General features: G+C 37.2%; 1 protein-coding gene across 1 annotated transcript; it reads right to left on the bottom strand.

The window, feature by feature from the left end:
* Nucleotides 1-932: 932 nt before the first annotated feature.
* LOC105387873 (solute carrier family 2, facilitated glucose transporter member 1) lies at nucleotides 933-24,676 on the bottom strand. The gene is made up of 13 exons (XM_048624101.1): nucleotides 24,321-24,676; nucleotides 11,350-11,448; nucleotides 10,497-10,572; nucleotides 9,154-9,238; nucleotides 8,518-8,628; nucleotides 7,561-7,648; nucleotides 6,914-7,127; nucleotides 6,488-6,546; nucleotides 5,800-6,001; nucleotides 2,670-2,806; nucleotides 2,051-2,153; nucleotides 1,561-1,661; nucleotides 933-1,108 (listed from the first exon to the last, which is right to left on the bottom strand). The coding sequence occupies exons 1-13, from the start codon at nucleotides 24,324-24,326 to the stop codon at nucleotides 971-973; spliced, it is 1,419 nt and encodes a 472-aa protein (XP_048480058.1). The 5' UTR covers nucleotides 24,327-24,676; the 3' UTR covers nucleotides 933-970.
* Between the last annotated feature and the right edge of the window lie 90 nt (nucleotides 24,677-24,766).

Raw genomic sequence — 24,766 nt, 5'->3', positions numbered from 1 at the left:
AAAAATTATAACAATAATATTTTCCAAAAAAACCTATCTAATGTCTAACATCTAACTATAAACTATGTGATTTCGTTTGTAAAGTCCTTAGCTTATACATAAATTACTTACCTATGTAGTTTATCAAATACAGTTGTTGCAAAACATAGGTATATTTATATACCTATAACTTGATCGGAATAACCCTAAGTATTGTCATTTAATAAATAAATTATATTTATTATAAAGATAACTGCTTACATAGAGGCTGATATAAAAATTACCTAAGGCACTTTTTATTTGCGACATACAGTACTTTCTTTAAAAAAAATAGTGAGACTTGGAACTGTAATATGACAAAGATTAAACAATGTTTAACGGGTGTTTAGAACGGTAATTGTCAAATTTATAAAACAGCACTAAACACTGGCTATTAATATGAATATTTACAACATAATGTAGTGCTTTAACTTAAATAATTAAGTACTTAAGTACACATTAGAGATTAAAAATGAGTTCAAATCGGATCCTACAGTTACACAGCATGGTACTTACTTAGGTAGGTACACCTTAGACATTAAAAATGAGTTCAAATCAGACCCTACAGTTATACAGTTAATGTTAAACTTGAAATGCATAAAATTGACAAGTGTAAATAGTATCTTACGAGTAGAACCTACATCTTACATAGTTCGATTTAAATCAAACGAACATAAAGCTAGTTCCTACAAGAGATTCTCAGTTCTTATGAATAATTATAACAATATTTTTTGCATGTAGGTACCTATTTTGACATCGAACTTATCGGGTTTGCCACACTTCTAGTATCGTTACCTTAACGCCATCTATGATATAGTTTAATAATATATATTGTGCACAACACATGCTGAGCTGGTACCCTTTTGACAGCAACCTATTGTGTTGTTGTTTATTTTGTATTGTCTGTTCTATTAGTTGTTCATTTTGCATTATTTCCCCGTCACCGTACATATTACAAGTGTTGTCTGAACATGGCGGTGATCTCCTCGATGGTCTTATTCTTGGTCTCCGGCACCTTGTAGTAGATGAACAGGATGAACAGGAACTGCAGGACGGCGAATATCACGAACACGTACGAGCCGAGGAGGAGCTGGAGGGAATATATTATTAATATTTTAATATACTTTTAAAAAAAAGTAAAGTAAAGTACTAAAAAAAGTAAAGTAAAGTAAAGTACTTAAAGTAAAGTTGTAGAGTAAACATAAATGTCTATGTTGCTGAAGTAGGTAGGTAGGTACCTATTCGGTAGCTAGATGGGGCCTCCTCCACTATTTTTAAAACTTTTAGTCACAGACATATTTGACTAGATGCCACAAATGCATTTATTTCTATGAGAACGGAGCGTGCCGAAATTTGTACTTATACGAATTCTAATTTTTACACTGATGATGACAGCTGCTAGGCGGAACCAAATATACCAGCTAAAAGATTTTTTTTTCTACCTTTTTATACGCGCATTACGTACATTTGGGGCGTCTAATGTCATATATACATATGTCTGTGGCCCCGTGTTAGATTTTCTGTAGATATTAAAGTACTTACAGAGAGCGGCAAGAAGCTGAGTCCCACGATGAAGTTGGCGGTCCAGTTGACGGTGACGGCGACGGCGGTGGCGGCCGGCCGCGCTGATTGGTTGAACAACTCTGTGAACAGAAGCAAAATTAATAAAGTACTTAGGACACTTAGGTATATTTCTTACATATACTTAGGTACATGCTAAATTGCTAACGACTCTAATCCCCGAAGGAGTAGACAGAGCAAGCGACATTTTCGCTTTTTGCTGCACATTTGTACCTACTCACGTAATAGAACACGTCAAGTCGCGAGCCATGTCACCCATTCTGAATGAGTACACTTAGGGTAGACATTCAGAATGTAGATGTGCAAATTTATTAATATTTAAGTAATAACTTTGGTGCCTTCAGAATCGAAATCATTGTCAAAGAAATAAAATTGACTGGCAAAAGATGGCGCTGACATCCTAACTAATCCTCTAATAACGCCATCTAGTGGCAACATTGTGACAACTCACCAGTGACAAGGAACCACGGGATGGACCCCGGCCCGACGGCGAACATCACTACGAAGAGAATCACCAGCGCTATCGACACGTAGGACACCCACACTATTGATGTCTGCAATGGAGAATAGTTGGATAAGTAAGGAGATGAAAATATTGCAGTAACATTTATAATTTTTCATTAAAGTAGTAAGTATAATACAAATCCACCTTGACCTCTGTATTTTTTTATTATGCAAAGTTTTTAGAAATAAAGAATGTGAGAACTCAGGGTTTCAGCTTACTCCATACCAAATTGGACCTACGACGAACTTAGACAGATGGCTGGTATTGGCTAGATGAGGAGGGTCCAAGACAGAGTGTTGTGTATGTTGTTGTGCAGTGGACCATTACGGGGTGCTTTTGATGATGATGAAAGCAGCAGAGGCCTATGCACGCAGTGGTTTAACTGGCTGATGATGATGATGATGAAAGTACTCCTCATCTATTCCATCCTTTCTTTCACAAAAGGTTACGAGAAGATACCGCTTTTAGCGATAAGGCCGCCTATTGTGCTTATGTTTACTTTGTAACGTAATATATGTTGTGTATTTTTCAATTAAGTTCTAAATTACGTATACTTAGAACTCACAAACAGACTGGCGACGGTCAGAGCGACGGTACATAGCAGCATGCCCACGAATCCTATCAGCAGTAGCGTCTTACGTCCAGCGATCTCGACGAGCACCAGACTTATCACTGTCATTAGCACGTTCATGGCACCCATTCCTGAGGACAAATTAATGTTGAAGTCAGAGTGGTTGTAAGATGACATCATCATCGATTTAATATAATTACTGGTAGTAAATATTTTACTAGATCTCTGTGACAGAGGTTTTTGAATGTAGGTCCCTTGAAATGTGTTGCATAAGTGCCACAAACTTATCTGTTCCGGGGACAGCTCACGTAAATGTGTAATATTTCTTCATTCTATAAGATTTTAAGTTTGCCAGTAGTTGTAATTCGCTCTTGTGGTTTCAATAAACCCATCTAATATAGATTAGAAAAAAATCTATATATAATTCATTAGTAAATAATGAGATATGGATCAATTTGTTATGTAGTGCCTATGGTAGTGCGACTCCTTACCCACAGTCAAACCATATTAACATTTGGTTTTGTGGGAAGTATGTAATAGCATAAGTTGTTTTCTTTGAATAAAGATTTATTCTATTCTATTCTTCTAAAATTTTGTTCGCTCTCACCGGAACAGATAAGTTTGTCGCACTGTACTTACTTCCGCTTTAAATGCTACAGTCATCAATGTCATCATCATCATTTAATGAGCTTACAGTGCGACAAACTTATCTGTTCCGGTGAGAGCGAACTAAATTGATCCATATGTCATTATTTACTAATGAATTATATATTGATATAGATTAGGCGAGTTTATTGAAACTACAAGAGCGAATTAAGGTCAACCGGGGCCATTGCGCCACAATACTTTGACTTTCATTTGATCATAACAAACAGACTAAACTCCCTATTAAGCTATCATCATCACGACCCATTACGTCCCCACTGCTGGGGCACGTCCACCACGCTGGCCAAGTGCGGGTTGGTGGACCCCAACACAAGCAAGCTTGTGCTGAGAGAGTTGTCGGGTAAGTGGGCAACCCGACTGTCAGAAGTTTTCAAGCCGCCCGAAGGCCTCTGACTAGGCTTAACGACTGCTACCGAAGCAGCAACCGGGACCCACGGCTTAACGTGCCGTCCGAAGCACGGAAGCGTCCAGAGAAGCACCACTTGAAATTGGTCACCCATCCAATGGCTGACCGTGTCAGTTGTTGCTTAACCTCAGCGATCAGTTACGATCACTGAGGCCCGCTCGACTACGGACGCTTCTTATTATCGTATTAATCGTTTCTTCGTATTAAGCTATAACTTGTGATAAATATTAGGAAATTTTATCTAGTTTCATATTTTGATGCAATTTTGTAGAATTTTAAATATCTTCTATATGTAAACGACGTTTCTACAAAAAATGGAATTTTTAGGCGCAATAGCCCCTAGTGGCTATTTTTTTTCCATTGGCCTCTTTCACTATTTTTGTGTGCTTGGAAGAGCTTTTTACAAGTTTAAGTAGATATAATTCATAGAATTACTATTAACGTAGCTAATTATTAGCTTGTAAACTAAATACTGCGCTTAGTTAACGAGAATTATTTGATCAAAAATTTTTGGGGCTATGGTGCCTACACACCCTAATTTCTTGTAGTGGCATTTACCCCATCCAAGATTCCAGGGGTGCTCAACATTTTATTATGAATACTTTATTGGACTTAAAAAAGTATAAATACTTACATGACAAATTAAAATACAGTATAAAAGCATACAAGAGCATATTTTTTCTAATTTGCAATCAAACCACAACTTTAAAATCACACATCTTACAAGGATAATCATTACAAAACTATTTAGAGTTTTAAAAACAAGTGGGATCATTCTGTTAATATGATTTATTATTAATTATATGTTTGTTTTATATATACCGTGTTAACAACATTATAATGTCGACACCAAATGACGCCAATTTTTTAAAACATTTAGTCTAATATATGTATATTCAAATTATTTACGTTTTAGTTGGATTGGTAATGCAACTATAGTCTAACCCCCTTATTCATAGAGAAGTTACAGAACGTTTTAACTAATAAACTGTTTTGTCCCTCTCCGACAAAGAACAATTTGTTCTTTGACAGAGAGGGACAAAACAGTTTATTAGTTAAAACGTGTTGTAACTTTTCTATGAATAAGGGGGTAAGAATGTTAATTCTGATACGCTGTTAAATGTTCTTCAATATTGCAGAAGGCGTCATTAACCTAGTATTTTTCGTGTAGGAGTAATTTGGTGCTAATGTCACTGGAACTTTTTCATTGCTCGTGAGTGTATAAACTACTTTTATTATAACACAAAATGTTTAGAACCTCTGGAAATGGGGCTATTGCGCCGCAATAGAGGCAATAACCCCATCAGCCCAGAGGCATTTACCCCAAAAAAAAAGCTAGACCAACAATTTTTTTATTGCATATTGTGTCTGAATCTTACGTTATTTCAATAAAATAATCAAAACAATATGTAAAGCAACAAAACAATAACAGTGTTTACAGTTAGGAAACATAGATTCTTTTAAAGAAACACACATTTGGAACGATTCAAAAAAACGTGTCGGGAAACCGGAGGAAGCCAAAAGAGGCGAAAAAATTCAAATGCAGATAATTTAAGAAAATTGTCCCGGATACGACATCTATTGGTCAGTGGTAAAAGTTTGAGTTCCAAAGATAGATAGCAGATGACTCCAGTAGTTCTAAAGTATGTGGTTCGGAAGATAAATGGATTCGAGGCATTAGCCCCGTAGGCGACTTGGCCCCGGTTGACCTTACCACTATTGGCAAACTTAAATCTTATAAAATGAAGAAGTAGGTATTACACATTTACGCGAGCTGTCACCGGAACAGATAAGTTTGTGGCACTGTACCTAGTTGTAAACTCGTAACATTGTAGCTTGATCTCTCTTTTATACAGAGGTTTTTGAATGTAGGTCCCTTGAAGTATGTATGTACAATTGTACAGGCGTAGGCGTGCATATTTAAGAGCGTCAGAAAGCTTTGAAAGCGGCCATATTGTGGAAGACATGTATCTTTTATCTTGTTTGTAGACAAGGCAAACCACCTGCCGCGATCTAAGTATGTCTCCTAGATCGCAAAAAAATCAAACTTACCCAAAGTAGCATACTGAGCGGTGCTCTGGCTCAACCCGGCTTTATAAAAGATATCAGTGGAGAAGAATATAACAGCATTGATCCCGGATAGTTGCTGCGCCAACATCACCACGGCTGCAGTAATGAGGGGGACTCGCAGTTGTCTGTTGCGGAAGAGTTCCCGGACTGTCACCTTCTTGCGGATCTTGGTCTTCTCCGCTTCCTAGGGAAGATTGGGGTGGGAAATTGGTCAGATAAAGAATAAAGATAGAGACATATTGGGTTTCAGCTCCCTGGGGAGATAGCGTTTATAAAATGGTTACATAAAGATAGAGTTATAGGTAGGTATTTGTTGGAAATACTGAATGCAACAAAATATATTTCTAGCAAACAAAATAAAGAGAAACATGGTTGATGTCTAGAGGATCAAGTGTAGGTTTTTCTTAACCGATCGAGCAGTAAAATCGGCAATCGACTCAAATTTGTATGGCGCGAAGCTAGTACAGCGCGAATACCGTTAGGTGGTGACTCTCTCGCGAATAATTCGCGTTTACTCGGCGCTACTCGAACGATGTAAAAAACTAAAAACGGTATCGTGGTAAGGGTAAGTCAAAAAGGTACCAGCCCAGCATGTGCTGTAGACAATAAATACCTCGTTTATCAGCAAATTATTCTATACTTTCATGAATTTATAATAAGCTATGTTCACCTGATGCATTTCTTCCATTTCCGAGTTAACGTCCGCGCCACCTCGAAGCCAGCTTAGAGCTGTGAAACAAGAAAAAGTTAAATGAGCTAAAAAGGTTTCGGTATGTTGTAAGGTATAGTAATAAACTACACAATAATCAATTTAAGATCAATCCATCCATCATCCATCAGAAATTCATCAACCCATCAATCCATAAACCTATCAATCCATGAAATCACTAATCCATGAAACCATCAATCCATCAATCCAGCAATCCATCAATCCATCAATGCATCACTCCATCAATCCATCAATCCATCAATCCATCAATCCATCAATCCATCAATCCCTCAATCCATGAATCCATCAATCGTTCAATCCATCAATCGGTAGTTAATCCATGAATCCATCAATCAATTAATCCCATAATCCATCAATCCATCATACCTTTCGTAGCTCCCTTATCGTTCCCCTTATTGAACAGCAGATAATGCGGCGAGTCGGGACAGAACGGCAGCGCGGCGCACTGCAATACAGCCGGCAGCAGCGGCAGCGCCAGCAGCAAGCTCCAGCGGGTGGAGGTGCCTAGGACTGAGCTGAGGCCTAGGACTTGGGAGAGCACGATGGTGATGGTGATGACGAGCTGGTAGACTGTGCCGATCTGGGGGTGAAGGTAAAAACATTAAATTTTAGCGACGTCAAACTAAATGTTGTGCGTAAAACAAAGACTAACCCCCTTATTCATAGAAAAGTTACAATACGTTTTAACTAATAAACTGTTTTGTCCTTCTCCGACAAAGAACAAATTGTTGATGGGGTAAGATTTTAGATTTTACAATGGTAAAATGTATGCCTTTTAATCGTAATCTAAATAAATAGCTAGCTTACCTACTTATATTCACGGTGCTAGACGAGGGTCTATCAATGAGCGCTAGCGTCATAGGTACTCTGTCAGTATTTTATACCTAAATAGGTACTAGGTAATAACTATAAATTAAAAAAAAATGGACCCATGAGACAGATCAACATATGGAAATTAAGAGACTGAAAATACCTGAGTTACTATGTCTATGTGTAATGTGTATTTAACTTACCGAGCCCCTGAGTGAGACGGGGGATATTTCAGACAGGTACATTGGGGCTAGACCGGCATTGAGACCGCTGTTTATACCGATCAGCAACCTGGAAAAATAATAAAAATATGATATACTAGATTTTTTTATACCCAAACAATAGATTATAGAAAAATACACCTGCAGTTTTACACACAATTTTAAAATTATTTTAATCAGAAGAACCATTTCCTACTATCGGTAATTTAAACACCCAAATATGTCGAATAAATACGAATTTACTGTAAAGTAGTTAGTTAAAATTTATATTAATTTATTTGTCAATTAGTTATGTATTTCCTTTTTAGGGTTCCGTAGCCAAAATGGCAAAAACGGAACCCTTATAGTTTCGTCATGTCCGTCTGTCCGTCTGTCCGTCTGTCCGTCTGTCACAGCCGATTTACTCGGAAACTATAAGTACTACAGTGATGAAATTTGATGGGAATATGTGTTGTATGAACCGCTACAAAAATATGACACTAAATAGTAAAAAAAAACCGGCCAAGTGCGAGTCGGGCTCGCGCACAAAGGGTTCCGTAGCAGCAAAATTACAGTTAAATCAACCTATCTCAAAAACCTTCTTAAAGGTCTTTTAAAATGATATAAAGTTTTCTAAAAAACATTTTTCTTAAAGTGAACGGTTTTTGAGATATCAGCTCTCAAAGTCGTAAAAAGTATGTCCCCCCCCCTCTATTTTTATAACTACGGGGTATAAAATTCTAAAAAAAATAGAGGTGATGCATGCTAATTAACTCTTTCAACGATTTTTGGTTTGATCAAAGTATCTCTTATAGTTTTTGAGATAGGTTGATTTAAAGTTTATTATATTTGCTGCTACGGAACCCTTTGTGCGCGAGCCCGACTCGCACTTGGCCGGTTTTTTTATTCTTAATAAAGTGGGCTTAAGTATATCACCTCAAACTTAAGATTTATAATTACCTTCCAACAATAAGCATCTCCGAAGAGTTGGCGTAGTAGGAGCCCCCCTCCAGCCCCGCGCCGAGGAACACCAGCGCGTTGTTCATGAGCAGACTGCCTTTACGACCGAACCTGGAATAAGCAGTTGGTGAATTTGGTGACCGACGACCTTAGACAAGTAGCCGGTAGTGGCTGGATGAGGACGGCCGAGGACCGAGTGTTGTGGCGCTCCTTGGGATAGGCCTATATCTAGCAGTGGATGATTATTGGCTGATGATGATGATGATGAATTTGGTGATTAGATAAATAGTTTAAAAAATAGTGTAGGTACAGATATGGAAGAGAGTCTCATGAAAATCCGTTTAGTAATTTTATACGTAAAATAATAAATTAACAAACATCTTCAATCATTCGCTGTAGCTCATTATGAATAGCGCTGAGGCAGTGCCCCGTGCGCATCGCTAGATGGCGACACTCCTGCGCTCTACAAACTTTCTTTGAGCAATTTTCACCGCTAAAACGGAGATGTAAAACCTCCCAGGCGCTAAGGGCGATTTGCACCAAAATCTTGAATCTAAATTTATGTAGTGTCTAATCTCAGGTTTTACAGCGTTTTAGCAGTAAAAAAAGAGAGAATAGTGTAAGAAATATCCTCACCTATCGGCTAAAACGCCTGTGATGACGCCTCCGATCATACCTCCGACGCAGTAGATGGACACCGCCACCGCCCATATCGATGTCACTGGAATAAAATTACGCTTTAGTTCATAATTGGGAACCTTAGGGTGCTTACATAGAATCAGAATCAGAATCAGAATCAGAATCAGAATCAGAATCAGAATTTATTAATAAAAAAGAAATTACAACACCAATTACAGTGGTCTCCACACTAGGCTAAATGCCTGTATAGTGGTGACCCGCGGAAGATATTATCAAAAACGATTTACATAGCGTGTAGGTTACATTTAGTATTCTGTTTTTAAACTAATTAATAGTAATATTATATAAAAGCAATTTTGACTTAAAATTAAGATGTTTTAAACTAGTAATAGGAACATAGAGTTTATAATTTAATTTAACTTAAAAAAATGTGATGCATGTTGTGTAGTTGTGTAGTGGGTGTGTTTGAGTTCATGTGAGAGTGTGTGGTTGTGTGTATATGAGTGTGTGTGTGCGTATGAGTGTGTGGGTATGTGTATATGAGTGTGTGTGTGTGTGTATGTGTTTATGGGGGAAGACACTATGAACTATGAGGAAGTTTCGAGGAGAGATTCTGTTGTTTCATAGTCAAGTGTAAAGAGGTACTTTTTTAGGTTTATCTGTGCCTCTTTAATAGTGCAGCCAATAAATGGCGTATACGGCATAGAGAATCGGGTTCCCTGTATCTAACTGTACCGGCGGCAACCTGATTATACGAAAGCGCTCACTCAAGGAGCATTTCCCGGATTTTTAAATGTCATAAGCGCTTTCGCATAATCAGGTTACCGGTACAGGTAGATTCAGGGAACCCGATTCTCTATGTCTTGTAATCACCCTTAGATTGGAGTGACAGTGCAAAAGAAACGTCTCTACAAACAAAACCACCCACTTCTAACTACCACTCAGATCTTATTTTGAATTAGGTTTGGTTATAAGATTTGTGGTTCATTGGTAAAATGGTTGTTTTTTTTTAATTTTTTTTAAATTTAATTAGGTTGAACCGTTGAACCTCGGTTGAACATTTATAAACGGTTTGTCAGTAAATAAGTGCCAATTTCTCCATAGTCGGTTAGAGCATAACCAGGTATTAGTGGTTGACTTTTGACACATCTGTCAAGAATTTTATATGGAGATGACGATGTATCATTGATGAACCAATCCCTGGTCGGTTAGATAACCGACTATGGAGAAATTGGCACTAAAATGCGGACAGTTTTGTGCTTCTTGGTCGTATTGCTAATCTAAGGATAGGGTAGAGTTATTGAAAGTGGCTGATAGTAGTTAATGATAATGATACGCACCGGTGGGCTCGTCATTGGGGTCCACAGTCTTATTGGCGTTGGGCAGAGCGTCCATTTGAAGCCATTTCGTCATTACCTGAAATTATTAAATCAATTTGTGTTAAATATTCTGAATAGATTGGGTCAAATATTTCGCCCCTATAACGTTTCGTCCACAAACTTCGTACCTACCGACTCTGGATAAATCGTTTCAGAGGCTTAGTGGCGTCTTTCCTGCTCCATACAAATTCACGTTTGCTCGCCAAAATCCACTTACTTACTTATTTGTAAATTACCTATAGTAAATATCAACTTCGCTGGACCGACGACCTTAGGCGGGTAGCCGGTATAGTAGCTGTACCTATGTAGAAGGCCGAGGACCGAGTGTTGTGGCGTTCCCTGGAGAGGCCTATGTACAGCAGTGGGTGATTATTGGCTGATGAATTTAAGAGCCTTGCTCTTGTCGGTGTAGTTCCCGCCACCGCGGTCTGTTACAAGCCAGTTCTTTCATTATTTTGTACGACACGACCTTTGCCTTGCTCTTAAGTTGGTCTAGTTACATAGATTTTTCTTGGTCTCCCTCTTCTTCTCTTCCCTTCTATTTTGCCTTCCATTATACAGGGTTGATTCTTTCGTAGTTGAATATCCGGAAGTATGTTACAGAGCTCTTCATTCTGTACAACTTTTGTTATAATAACCTTGGGATATTCTCGAAAAAAAAAAATCTACTCCCCATACACAGTGTCGTTATATCCCAAGGTCATTATAACAAAAGTTATTCAGAATTAAGAGCTCTGTAACATACTTCCGGATATGCACCTATATGAAAGACTCACCCTGTATTTATACAATAGTAAAGTAAATATAAACATACCCCCTGCGGTGCGTTCAACACGCCGGTGTTGTACCCGTGCTGAAAGGCAGAGAACCCCGCCGACGCGATGATAGCAAACGCTAACCTCACGTTCATTTCCTGGAAAAGAAAGAGATATATTAACTACTAGCTGTTCCCGCGAGCTTCGCTTCGCCTTAAAAAGTTTTCCCGTGGGAATTCCGGGATAAAAAGTAGCCTATGTTCTTTCCCAGGGTCTAGACCGTATGTATACCAAATTTAATTCAAATCCGTTCAGTAGTTTTGGCGTGAAAGAGTAACAGACAGACAGACAGACACAGTTACTTTCACATTTATAATATACTAGCTGTTCCCGCGCGCTTCGCTTCGCCTTAAAAAGGTTTTCCCGTGGGAATTCCGGGATAAAAAGTAGCCTATGTTCTTTCCCAGGGTCTAGACCGTATGTATACCAAATTTCATTCAAATCCGTTCAGTAGTTTTGGCGTGAAAGAGTAACAGACAGACAGACAGACACAGTTACTTTCGCATTTATAATATTAGTAAGGATTTGCGGCTAATGGCTCGAGAGTTACTTAAATATCGAGTATACAAGCAGACCATAGAGTAATAGTGATGATTACCAGGTCCACCGCGGATCTGTCAGATCTGATGAGGAAACAAAATATCCGCCACCTAAAGGCTGATTCACATACTGTTTAGTGCGAGTGCGAGTAGACGTACTCACATTGCTGGGTATGCCGGTATGCCGTATGTAATGTATTGCTGATTCAAGTTTTACAAATACCTACACAACAAGCCCAGCAATGTACGTCTACCAAACACTCCTAATAAACAGTGTGTGACACTATACAGACAAAGTGTTGCAAAAAGGGTATAAGTGCACTGCCAAAATGGGGTGACTCAGGGGTGAGCTATTATTTTCGTCAATTTTCAAAAGTCGTAAACCAAAAGTTGTTTAAAATTACCCCCTGTGTTAGGGGCCGTCCATTAATCACGTGAGGTCGTTTTTCTCATTTTTTGACCCCCCCCCTCCCCCCTGGTGATATTTGGTGAAGTTTGGGACCAACCCCCCCCCCCCTTGGATCACGTGCATTTTTTTGGCAGTCTATGTAAAGGCTATTTTTGACTAGAAAGAATACAACGAAAATTGCGTTTTGAATTGAAACGCAACGGCGGGCGAGTCAATCAAGGTAATAGGTACTACAAATCGTTCAAATTTTTGCGCCGTTCAAAATTTCGGTTTAGAAATACCTAGCACTTTTTGGCAAAAAATTAATACACGTGATATCCAACGAGACCCCCCTCCCCCCACGTGATGTTTCGTGAGGTTTTCCGTTCCAACTCCCCCCCCCCCCTTTTGAGCCTCACGTGATTAATGGACGGCCCCTTAGCCAATTTCGGCTTAATATATTATAGTAAGTATTTTTGCAACAGGTGTAGGTGTAGCCCCGGGAACATCGACACAGCCCAATGAAAATATTGATTTCCGTAATTTTTATGTTAATATTACACCAAGCTAACCAAGTAACAGTTTGTTTACAGATCGGCGTCGTATATCTAAATTTAGTGTGCAAACAGTCATTGGCATTGAACTATTGCAACTACCTATGTTGATATAGTTAGGTGATGTTATCTTAAAAGGCGTGCTTAAAATTTTATTAACTACTAGCTGTTCCCGCGCGCTTCGCTTCGCCTTAAAGAGTTTTCCCGTGGGAATTCCGGGATAAAAAGTAGCCTATGTATTACTATTACGATTACTATACTTGTGCAACAATGCGTTCCACATAAGGGAACCCATGAGTAACACTACAGAACACATTTACTCTAGCGATGAGTAAGCACAAAATTGGAGTGTTCAAGTTTTTTGATTCTAGAGATAGAGATACACTTACTCATGGTAGAATAACAGTTACGAGCATATACATAGGTAACTAATTACATATTTAGCTAACCTTATTTATAATTGTTTGTCCAAGATCAATTCAATTCAATTCAATTCAAAATCGTTTATTTGGCAAAAGAAAGAAATATTACAACTAGGGTACAAATATACATTGGTTTTGTAACTACTAGGTATAATAATTTGATCACTGAAAACCTAAACTAGGTTAAACCTGTATCATAGGTTTCAGTTCCTTCCATTTGACACTAGAGATAAGTAGAAGTTTACAATTTACCACAAAAAAAATCTCCAAAGTAAGGGTCTAAAATTATTTAAACTTTAGTTCAGTAGGTATGATAGTACTTATAGTATTACTAATAATTAAGCATTATAGTTGCATCTTACAAAAAATCAAAAAATAAACAGAATAGTTTACAATATTATTGCAAAAGCGTTTGAATAAAAATATATTACTTATAAATTTGATAATATATATATATATATATATATAAGTATATACACCTATACATATATTTATTGCATATACATATTATTATATAAATACATATATAAAAACCTACAATACATAAATGTACTTAAGAACTTATAAATTATTTATTACATAACTAACCTTTTCGGATTTGTATACCCTTTTTGCAACATCCTATATAATAATAATAGAGAATCACACCTATAATACAATACCTATAGTCTTGTTTGTTGACAATAACCTACTTTAGCTAGCCTAAGCTGATGGCTTATTTTTGTATTGATATCAAGGCTTCTGTATCTTTGTAAGTTAGTTTCTGTAACCAGGTGTTTAGTTTAAATTTACATTTGGAATAATTAAGAGGGAAAAGATCAATTTCTTTGTTTATTTTATTATATAGGTATGGTCCTAGAAAACAAGTGCTCCTTTGCATAAATGTCGTCCTATGACTTTTAATGGTACATACTCTGTCCTTTCTTCTTTTTCTTAAATTTGGTGTATACGGTTGGTTAAGATGTTGTCGTAGAACAGTTGCTTTTATGAACAGTTGTCGCACTGTTAGTACACCACACAGGGAGTAAAGTTCTGAGGTAGCAAAAAAGTAGGGTTTAAACAGCATGACTTTCAGTACAGCTCGTTGAGCTCTTTCTAGAAGAAGCATACTGGTCAACGGCGAGCCTCCCCAGGAGGTGATACAGTATTGTAACAATGATTGGGCTAGGGCATAGTAGGTATTACGCAGAAGAGCAAAATCAGCGACCGGTCGGAGCTTTTTCATTATATGTATAAGTCGTCTTACTCGTCCACACAGAGCATTAATATGGGGTTTCCAAGAGAGCCGCTCATCCAGTAGCACACCCAAGTATTTAATAGTTTTAGTACGTTCAAGCACACCACAGTCACATACTGGATTGCTTAGGTCTATATTGTCACATTTGTGGGCACGAATGGAAATATCGGTGTCTTTTGGTATTGTCCTGCAGGTCATTGCAAATGTGATAAACTTAGTTTTTTGGACATTTAGTGTAAGAAGGCTGTTATTCAGGTGATGGATTACTGTTCCAAGCCCCATTTCTGCATTAGCTTTTGCCTCCTCCCAGCTGTTCGCACAAAATATAAGTGCAGTATCATCCGCGAAAGTAAAAACTTTTCCATGTTCAAATTTAGTATTGCAAATATCATTTATATACACAAGGAAGAGGCTAGGACCAAGCACACTTCCCTGAGGGACACCAAACGTAATTGGAGCATCAGAGCTGCAGTATGAGCCAATTTTAATTCTTTGTGTTCTGTTAGTAAGATAATCTTTGAATAATTTTAGTATGACGCCCCTTACACCCATCATTTCCAATTTCTGGATTAGTTTAGGGATAGAGACCGTGTCGAAAGCCTTGGCCAGATCCAGGAATACACCGATACATTTCTTTTTGTCGTCGAGATTTTCCATTACATATTTAGTTAGGCCAGTTACAGCATCTTCAGTTGACTTACCTGCCCTGAATCCAAATTGGTGATTGGAAAGGAATTGGTTATTTTCTAAGTACGATAGTAAGCGTTTATTAATTATTTTCTCAAATATTTTAGAGAGGGCAGATAAGACTGATATTGGTCTATAGTTCTCGACACGGTCCCTATCACCAGCTTTATGGACTGGATGGACGACCGCTCTCTTGAAAACCAAGGGAAAGATTCCCGTATCTATAGAAATATTAAAAATGTGAGTCAATACAGGTACCAGAGAAGATTTACACAATTTCAAAATTTTAGCACTTATGTTGTCCCAACCAATTGCACAGTCGTCTTTTAAGTTTAACAAAATTGCTTCTACTTCACTTGAATCCGTAGGTAACATGGTCATTGAGTTGACCGAACTGTTATTTAAGGTATTGGTTTGTTTATTACACAGGTTACCGTTTAGTGGTTTTATTTGGCTTGCTAGTTTTTTACCAACATTAGAGAAGTAATCATTTATATAGTCTAGTGATTTTTCAGGACATTCTTTTATATTCAATAATTCAGTAGGAGGTGATTTTTGCGTTTCTGTGTTAGTTATATTTTTTATTGTTTTCCATAAACGTTTGGGGTCTTTATTGTGTTTTTTTAATTCCATTCTCTCATGTGTTTGTTTTAAGTATTTTAATAGATCATTGCATACATTTCTATAGTTCTGATACTTAGCTTTAAGTTCTGTATTTTTTGGAGCTTTTTTTGTTTTGAGGTGCATTTGGTCACGTTTCCGCATACATTTAATGAGGCCAGGGGTGATCCACGGCTTGAAATTCCGATGGCTCCTAGGTAGATTGATTGTTGTGGTATGTGTAAGAATGATATTTGACATAGTGGTAACTAGTTTATTCGCTGACCAGTTTGCATTGGTAGATTTAAATATATCTGTGAAATCAGCATTACATATCTCAAGGGCTGCAGCTTCCAAATTTACTTTATTAATCGTTGGTTTTTTTATGTTATAATTTTTTGGTACATTACTTAAGTACAGTGCAACGGCAGCGTGATCGGTAAGAGGAGCCTCCATGACGGCGATCCGAGCTGTATGAGTAGATCTTATCATTGCATGGTCGAGACAATTCCTCTCCCTTGTTGGGAAAGTATGGCCAGTAAGGAAGCCATGAGTTGCAAGTAGATTTAAGTAATCATTACAGTTTTTATCAATACTGTCAGACTTGATGTCAATATTGATGTCGCCCATTAAGATAACATTTTTCCATTGTCTATACTCCCTAAGTAGTTTATCAAGTGAGTTAAGAAATATTGTAACATTTTTTATGTATGGAGATCTGTAAATTGAGACAATTAGGGTATCAGGATTAAGTTTTATTAATAGGCAAGTGCCATCTCTGAATATGGGTTCATCTATAGAATAATTTAAGCTACTTTTAATTAGTAAAATTATACCGTCATTCTGATTTTTGTTATTAAAGGTAGAATAAGTATCGTAGTTCAGTAAGGAGGGGAAAGTTGTTTTATTTTTATTCCAGGTTTCTGTTAAGATTATAATATCGTGTTCAATACCTATTCTTTTCAATAGAACTTCAAAAGCAGAAAAATTACAGTCAGCGCTATAGTGCCACAATCTTATCTGTTCCGGTGGTCAAAATGTGCAACTAACGAGACGTCATTTTCAAACGTCATTTCATACTCTGTACGTTATTTGAGATGTCAATTTCTGCGAAGAGGCTGACGCTACATTATTTAATTTGTTTGTGATTTTCTGCGTGAAAATAATGCCAAAAGCGCTAAAATGTGATGCAAGAAAAGTAATACTAGATATATTGGCTTTTATGCAGGAAGAATAACGTATTCAGGCGCCTTTAATTCCGTTTGGAAAAATTGGAAGAACGAGTTGCAACGGCTACAGGTTAGTGTTGCCAAATATGACGAATAATTTTACCCATATACTCACATGTAATTTTATTAATATTTTCTCGAGAGTCCCGTACCCCAGCAGTGGGGACGGGATGGGTCATGATGAAAAGTATATAATCTTTATTTTTCTTTGATTACAGGTGTGTGGACATGACATGACACTTTAAATCTTAGGCAGTATACCAAGAAGAATTTAGCGCACCTGCAGCGATTTTAGACGAAATAATGATGATTAACGACATGTTTTCCCAATCTATCAAGGGTTGGCTGGAAGAAATTGCTTTTTGGCAATTAGCTTTTGCACATTGTCTGAATTTCTTTTAATTTTATGCTCTTATTTCTTGTTACTTTAGAAAAAGTAAAATAAAGTGTTCATAAATAAATAAATAATAATAAATATTTTTTTAAGACTGTCTTATCTCGGTATTTCCACGACCCACAGATGACATTACCTATGCCATTGTAATCTAGATTTAATCTCCTATATCATCAGAGCTTATTTTATTTCTGTTCGCCGTATACAAATTTTCCATACAACAAATGTCGTTTGATATATAATATCCTCTTTCATTTACTATTGACCCAATATTTTGATTTATCTATACTTATAAATGTACCTACCTAATTATAAAATAGGCAATAGCAGAAATGCATTGTCGTTTAAACCACAAATAGGCAAAATTTAATCGATGGCATCACTGGATTCGATCATAGCGAAGCCGTCACCGGAACAGATAAGATTGTGGCACTATACGAATATTTTGGGTAAGGATTTTTAGGTTTTCTTCCTCTCTGGTTAATATTGATTTACAGCTTTCCGGGCTACATAGGTAACATTCTTGTAGTAAAATTTTATCTAGGTCATTAATTAAGTTATGTTCAATGTTAGCCATTAGAGTATGCAGGTAAGTAGGGGAGTCCAGACTGAGGTGTGTTGTTGTCGGGTAAATTTGTGTAGGTAATACTGTGATAATAATGAGATACAATCCTATGTTTTATAATATATAGAAGATATGTCTGAATATCAGTACAATAGGTTATGCGTGTGTCTTTTTTATGTTTAGGTAATTTAGTGAATAATATATATAATATAGATATTGTATAATAATATAATATAGCCTGCGTCCCACAAAAGACATATCAATGTTAATCTACTTTGCTAAACACGGCTAGCTACAATAAGGCATCTTGTTGACACACGTTTTGTCGTACGGTATACCGTACGGTTAAGAAAACGTGCTGTGGACAACGAGCCTAAATCCTAACTAATATTATAAATACGAAAGTAACTGTGTCTGTCTGTCTGTTACTCTTTCACGCCAAAACTACTGAACGGATTTGAATGAAATTTGATATACATACGGTCTAGACCCTGGGAAAGAACATAGGCTACTTTTTATCCCGGAATTCCCACGGGAAAACTTTTTAAGGCGAAGCGAAGCGCGCGGAAACAGCTAGTAATAAGTAAGTAGATACCTATACCTACATATACGCACCTTCTTAGTTACCTACTCGGTTTATCATATTTTGAGAACGAGTGGTGCATTGTGATGGGATGAATTTTCTTATGACTTTATGTTTATTATAAGTTTATATTTGAGACGGTCGAATGGCGTAGTGGTTAGTGACCCTGACTGCTACGCCGAAGGTCCCGGGTTCGATTCCCGGCTGGGGCAGATATTTGTTTAAAGGCAAATAGGTATTTGCAGTCGGGTCCTGGGTGTTGATATTTATATTTAATATGTATCTATCTATGTATTTGTGTAGATATATCAGCTGTCCGATACCCAAACCCATAACACAGGTTCTGCCTAGCTTGGGGTCGGATGGCCGTGTGTGAAGATGTCCCCACATATTACATATTATAGGTACTTTATTTATAAATCTACTCAAATGGGAACTGAACTGAACCGTGTGTTGCATTTTTTTGACGGTAACTATCATTTGTGAATCCGATGCGGGGGCCAAGCGAAGCTAACAGTGTGCTACTGTGCTAACTAACAGTGCTTTTCTCAATTTCATAAAAAAATTATCGGCAATTTAAAACGTAAACTTTAAATTAAGTATAAGAACTATATTTACGTTCTAAATTTCATTAGAATCGGTTAATAGGTGCCCAAAATGGAAATTCATACCCTGTTTTTACCCCTTTACCCAGCCTTAGGGGTGGAATAAAATTCTGAAAAAAATGTGACCACCCCTGAGCTCAACCCAATACAAATAATTTTCAAAATCAGTCCATAAATGGCGGAGTAATCGGTGAACATACATAAAAAAATTAAAAAAACATACATACCTACAGACGAATTGAGAACCTCCTCCTTTTTTCGAAGTCGGTTAATAAACTTTAGTTTATACCTGCTTCTTGTATAAGAACACTTGGTAAGTACTTATACGTAGCTACTGACTACACTTACCTATCCTATCTATCTGCCTTTGGATTCGATTTTGACTCCTAACACCTAAGGCATAAAGTCATGGAGAGACAATAAAACTAGCTGATTTTATCTAATGCCATGGTTCGTTGACCTAAAGGTTTTTAAGTTCAAATGGGTTTTTTTGTTTCATTTTATTGTTCAACTCTCAAGCGTAGTACTAAAACACGTGTGTGGGCTGGGATGGTGATTCATCCACTGTTTCATGGATATTGTAATAGGAAGTAGGTAGGAATATAGCGAACTTGCTGTTCCCGCGAGCTTCGCTTCGCCTTTAAAAGTTTTCCCGTGGGAATTCCGGGATAAAAAGTAGCCTATGTTCTTTCTCAGGGTCTAGACCATATTGTATACCAAATATTCTAATCCGTTCAGTAGTTTTGACGTGAAAGAGTAACAGACAGACAGACAGACAGACACACACATAGATACTTTCGCATTTATGTATAATATTAGTTAGAATAATTATATGTACCTGTAACATAAATCGGTGTCGAGTTAGGTAACTCAATATACCTAATCACAAAATGATTTTTCATAAAAAAAAGACTTTCCTGAAAGTTTTACCATTGCGTTTCTTCTAGTTGCTTCAGTGACAAGTGTGAATATGTTTATTTATTTATTTATTTATCAAGGAACACCAACAGCATACATATAAAACAATACAAAGGTATTTTTTATTATAAAATACTGATATGTATGCCTCATTATAGGTATCCACATCATTCTTAAACGATGCTACAACAGGACCTAACTTAGGTACTTAATCTAAACTAATATCATCATATATCATAGCTGAGGTTCATAGAAGAATTCGAAAGAATAATTTTCACTAACACTTAATGACTGAATGTTCGCTACAGAAAACAATGAGTTTTAAGTTTAAACATTGGAGCGGTGGTAGCTCAGTCGGGTAAGTGCCCGCTTCTCAGGCCAGAGATGCGGGTTCGAATCCCGGCGCTGACATGTACCAATGAGTTCTTTGAATTTAAGTACAATGTATACCATCGCTCTGACGGTGAAGGAAAACATCGTGAGGAAACCTGCATATCTATATTTAGCACATCTAGATATGTGAACCCACCAACCCGCAGTGGACCAGTGTGGTGGGAAATGGTCCAAGCTTAGGAAGGCAGTTTAGACCTTGGGGATATGCACAAAGGTTCCACTCGAGAGAGCCAGGTGCAGGTACTTACACCCCCACAGAGAATAGAATAGAATAGAAAGTTTAAACATGGAAGTAATATATGTCCTACTATATACGTAAGTACTTATTACTTCCATGATTTTTAAAGAGTTAAGTTTAGCCTAGGTAACGTCACTTGTACTTGGTACTTGACGTTACCTAGGCTAAGTGGCAATTTCACCATTCTCTGTTAGAGCATAACCAGGGAGTAGTGGTTAACTTTTGACACATCTGTCATGAATTTTATATGGAGATGACGTTTAATTTAAAAATCAATCCCTGTCGGTTAGATAACCGAGAATGGTGAAATTGGCACTAAACTTCATCTGGTTTTACACGCAAAAAAAACACCGCTGTCGCAAAAAAAACATAATTCCGGTCGTGTCTTACCAAGAACTGTGGCGAGTAATTTGACTCCTGTCGTGAACACGATATGGAAGACCACAGCTATGTCGCGGCGTAATTTTATGAGGTGGATGGATCTTTGGATGTTGTGTTACCTTTAAACACGAACTCCCTTGAGGAAATACTTGGTTTCGGACTCTTTGGGAAAGATACGGTGGACGGGGATGGGGACGGGAAAAAAATTAAGCTAGGAAAACTTCATGGGAAAACTTTTTAAGGTGACGCGAAGTAACTAAGTATATGTATTTTGCCTAGTTAATAATAAAAGTTCAGTATTTGTTGAAGACAACGAAAGAAAGGCAGGCTCTCTCAGCACTACAAGGAAGCTTGTTTGGGGTCCACCAACCCGCACTAGGTCAGCGTGGTGGACTAGGCCTTATCCTTACCTACCCACCTTCATTGGAAGGAGACCCGAGCCCCAGCAGTGGGGACGTGATGGGTTATAAATAGTTGTGATGATGAACAAAAGGAAACCGAACATAGAAAATAGGTCACCATCAGGTAAGTATATATATAAAACTGCTGGCATAGATAGTGTACTTAGTACAAACTTAGTACAGAAGGCAGGTACGTCTAGGTATACATTTATAGGTAAGTTAACAATATGATACAGCTATGTAAAATCTATAATAAACAGTACCTACCTAAAGGAAAGGCAGCTGAATAACAAAGTAATTTGCATACATAACACACGTCCATTATAATACATAATCCTACCTATAACGTAGTAAGTATGGAACTTATAAATAGTGTCAGGGGTTCTTAACCTTATACATAATAATGTGCATATGGCCACCGGAGTTGTATAATCCTGAGGGAATTAAGTAAGTACTTACTTAAGTGTGCCTCACGCCTTTGTTGAAATACTTTAGTGAATACGAAGTTCATAAATTATCTTAGACCCTCAAGACAAAGATGCATTTTCTCATTTTCTTAGAAATGATTTTTTTGGGAAGTTTCTGCCTTGACGTTCTCAGTTGAGAAAGTGGCACACCCTTTTTATATTATATTTATTTTATCAATAAGTATAGGTACATTCAGTTCCACGTTTGCCTTTAATACAATGTTTGTGTAAGTAGTTCAGGTTGGTAAATAGAACCTAGCTCTAGATTCCTTACAATTGTCTCTTCGTGTTAAATACCCATTGAATTTAATTAAATTTATTGAATAACTGCTAAGTAGGTATTTGACCGCGAGCAACAAGCTCTGCGTCGTTTCAAAATATACATAAATTATATGTGAGATACATTCCATGATTTTCGGAAATTTGATGTATTACGGAAAATACTAGGTGAACCTTATGTAAATCATACAATATCATCGTTCTGTTGTTATATTGAGGTGATCGAAGGAATGACAAACAAGAATGGTCCCAATATACAGCCTTGAGGAACACCACCCTACAATACAGACACTTAATGTGTATAGAATCTAGAAAATTTGTATTTCTGATACTTATCAGTTACTAGTTGCGACGAAACATCAATATGTTCAATGAAAGTACATATTAAAGCTTTAATTGCATTACTTTCTTGACTTTTCATCGGTATGCTGCTATCGAAAGCTTTAGATTACTTACCCACCAATCTTTCATTACAAATTAAATACCTTTTTTATAGCTTAGGCTAACTGCTATCTTATTATTACAAGACTATATAATACTCTTAGATCTTAGATAAAAATCCAGTTTTATAAAATGTTTTATTTTTAAAAAGAGCCACGTTTTAGACAAATTACGATTTTACTAACTTCATGGTCTAATAATTAAGTAAATATATTAACGTATAGGTACCTACTTATAATATTATCCATGACCATCTTGGTTTAATCATATTTATTCGACCATGGACAATTGGAAACCGATGAATGGTGTGAAATCTACAATTCTTTAGTGGTAAGTACCTAGTAGTACCTACTTACTTGATTATTACTTGTTATTGCTCAATCGATTAGTCATATAAAGTATGTGATCATTTCACAATAGACATTGTCTAAGTACTTTCCTAGTAACTGGTCTGGGTGCAAAGAAAAACCACATACTTAGGTAACCTACAAAGACAAGGTGTGTATAGAATAAACTTGGTGAAGCTTGGGGAAGCCTATCTACATAGAAAGGAGGTTTATAGAACACTTGTTTAGCAGTTGAGTTGTGATTTGATGAATCATCATCATCGTCAGTCCGCAATCGTCCACTGCTGGACATACGGTCAGCTGCATAAGTCGTTATACACTTCTGTACCTTGTCAAACTGAAGAACCGTCAATATTTCAATATGCATAGGCGGCAAGATTGGCAGTTACAGATTGACAAGGTACAAAAGTGTATAGCTACTTATGCAGCTGACTGTACCTAGGACCTTTTCCAAGGGCTACGACAAAGCTTTGTCCTCGGCATTCTGCAATATTCTGCATCCAATCACTACCGGCTAAATGTAGGGGGCGTCGTAAAAAGTACCTAAAGTCTGTTTTTCAATCTCAGATACTAAATTTACAGCTTCTGAACAGTCAATTGTCCCGCTATTAAGTGACGTTTATCGTTCTATTGGCCGGACAATCGACTGTTGATGAACAGTTCAAAATGTGGTAGTTTAGTATCTGAGATTAAAAAACAGACTTCAGGTAGGTATCCGTCCTTGGGCCGATGGATCGATGACCATAGACAGGTGGCCGGTGGCTGGATGAGGAAGGCCGAGGACAGAGTGGCGCTGCTTGGACGAAGCCTATGTCCAGCAGTCGACGACTACGGGTTAAATGATGATGATGATTATGAATTATTTAACTAGGTACCTACTAAGGTACTTTCATTTACTTAACAACAATAGTAATTCTAGATATTATGTAGGCACCTGTGTCTACAAAACATATTCTTACAAGCTCCTTGACATTTAAGTATAAATAACTAGTCCTATGTAGATGTAGGTAATGAATCCATTAGGAATTATGTGAGGGACCTAGGCAGGCAGGTATTTAGTGTACTTAAGTATGAAATTAAAGTAGGCATATAGGTACCTACTTACATTAAACATATTTTAAAACTTTTATATTAGGTACTTAGTTAACTGAATTATGTAAGCCATATCCAAAGCTATAACAATAACTAACTACAAAAGTGTTAAAAAGTATGTAGTCAATAAAAAAAAATAGTTATGGCAACATGATTCATTTCTAAAACTCAAATTTTAGTAAAAAAGTTATAAAACACAAAATTCCTTACCCCCATGATGGCTAGAATCCGTCCTTTCTCGGAAAACCGAACAAACACAAAAGCTCTTGGCACTCGCACACCGGCCGTTTGCGTAACAAAAACTTATTTTTAGATTCCCACCAAAAACACTGTCACTTTAAGAAAATAAAACAATACTTTTTAAACAATAATCACTTCTGCCAATGTCATCGTATTGAACTTTAACCTTTTTTCGCGGTTTTCTCGCCGGCCAGAGTCGCGTTGTGTTCGGAAATGATTCCAATATTAAACGCGTCTTGGTGCGTTGGCGCGGAGCGTGGATGTGAAAAAACTTGAATGACCGGATGACGTCATGATCATGATGGTTGGTTGGTTTTCGTCTTTTTGTGCGCTTCAAGCGGCAAGGAATGCGGCTAGCCTGTCTGCTCTAGAGCCATTTAAGGGGATAAGTAATTCCTATAGTTTTGCTTGGATTT

This window comes from Plutella xylostella, chromosome 11 (assembly GCF_932276165.1).
Source record: "Plutella xylostella chromosome 11, ilPluXylo3.1, whole genome shotgun sequence".
Taxonomy (NCBI): domain Eukaryota; kingdom Metazoa; phylum Arthropoda; class Insecta; order Lepidoptera; family Plutellidae; genus Plutella; species Plutella xylostella.
This window is presented reverse-complemented; position numbering and strand designations above follow the sequence as displayed.

What these genes read in the sequence shown, in the direction of transcription:
- LOC105387873 (XM_048624101.1), bottom strand. An exon ending in CGCTCAGTATGCTACTTTGG is followed by an intron (nt 2,807 to 5,799) that starts GTAAGTTTGATT and finishes ATTTGTCCTCAG; the next exon opens with GAATGGGTGCCATGAACGTG. An exon ending in CCCGTGGTTCCTTGTCACTG is followed by an intron (nt 1,662 to 2,050) that starts GTGAGTTGTCAC and finishes TTCTGTTCACAG; the next exon opens with AGTTGTTCAACCAATCAGCG.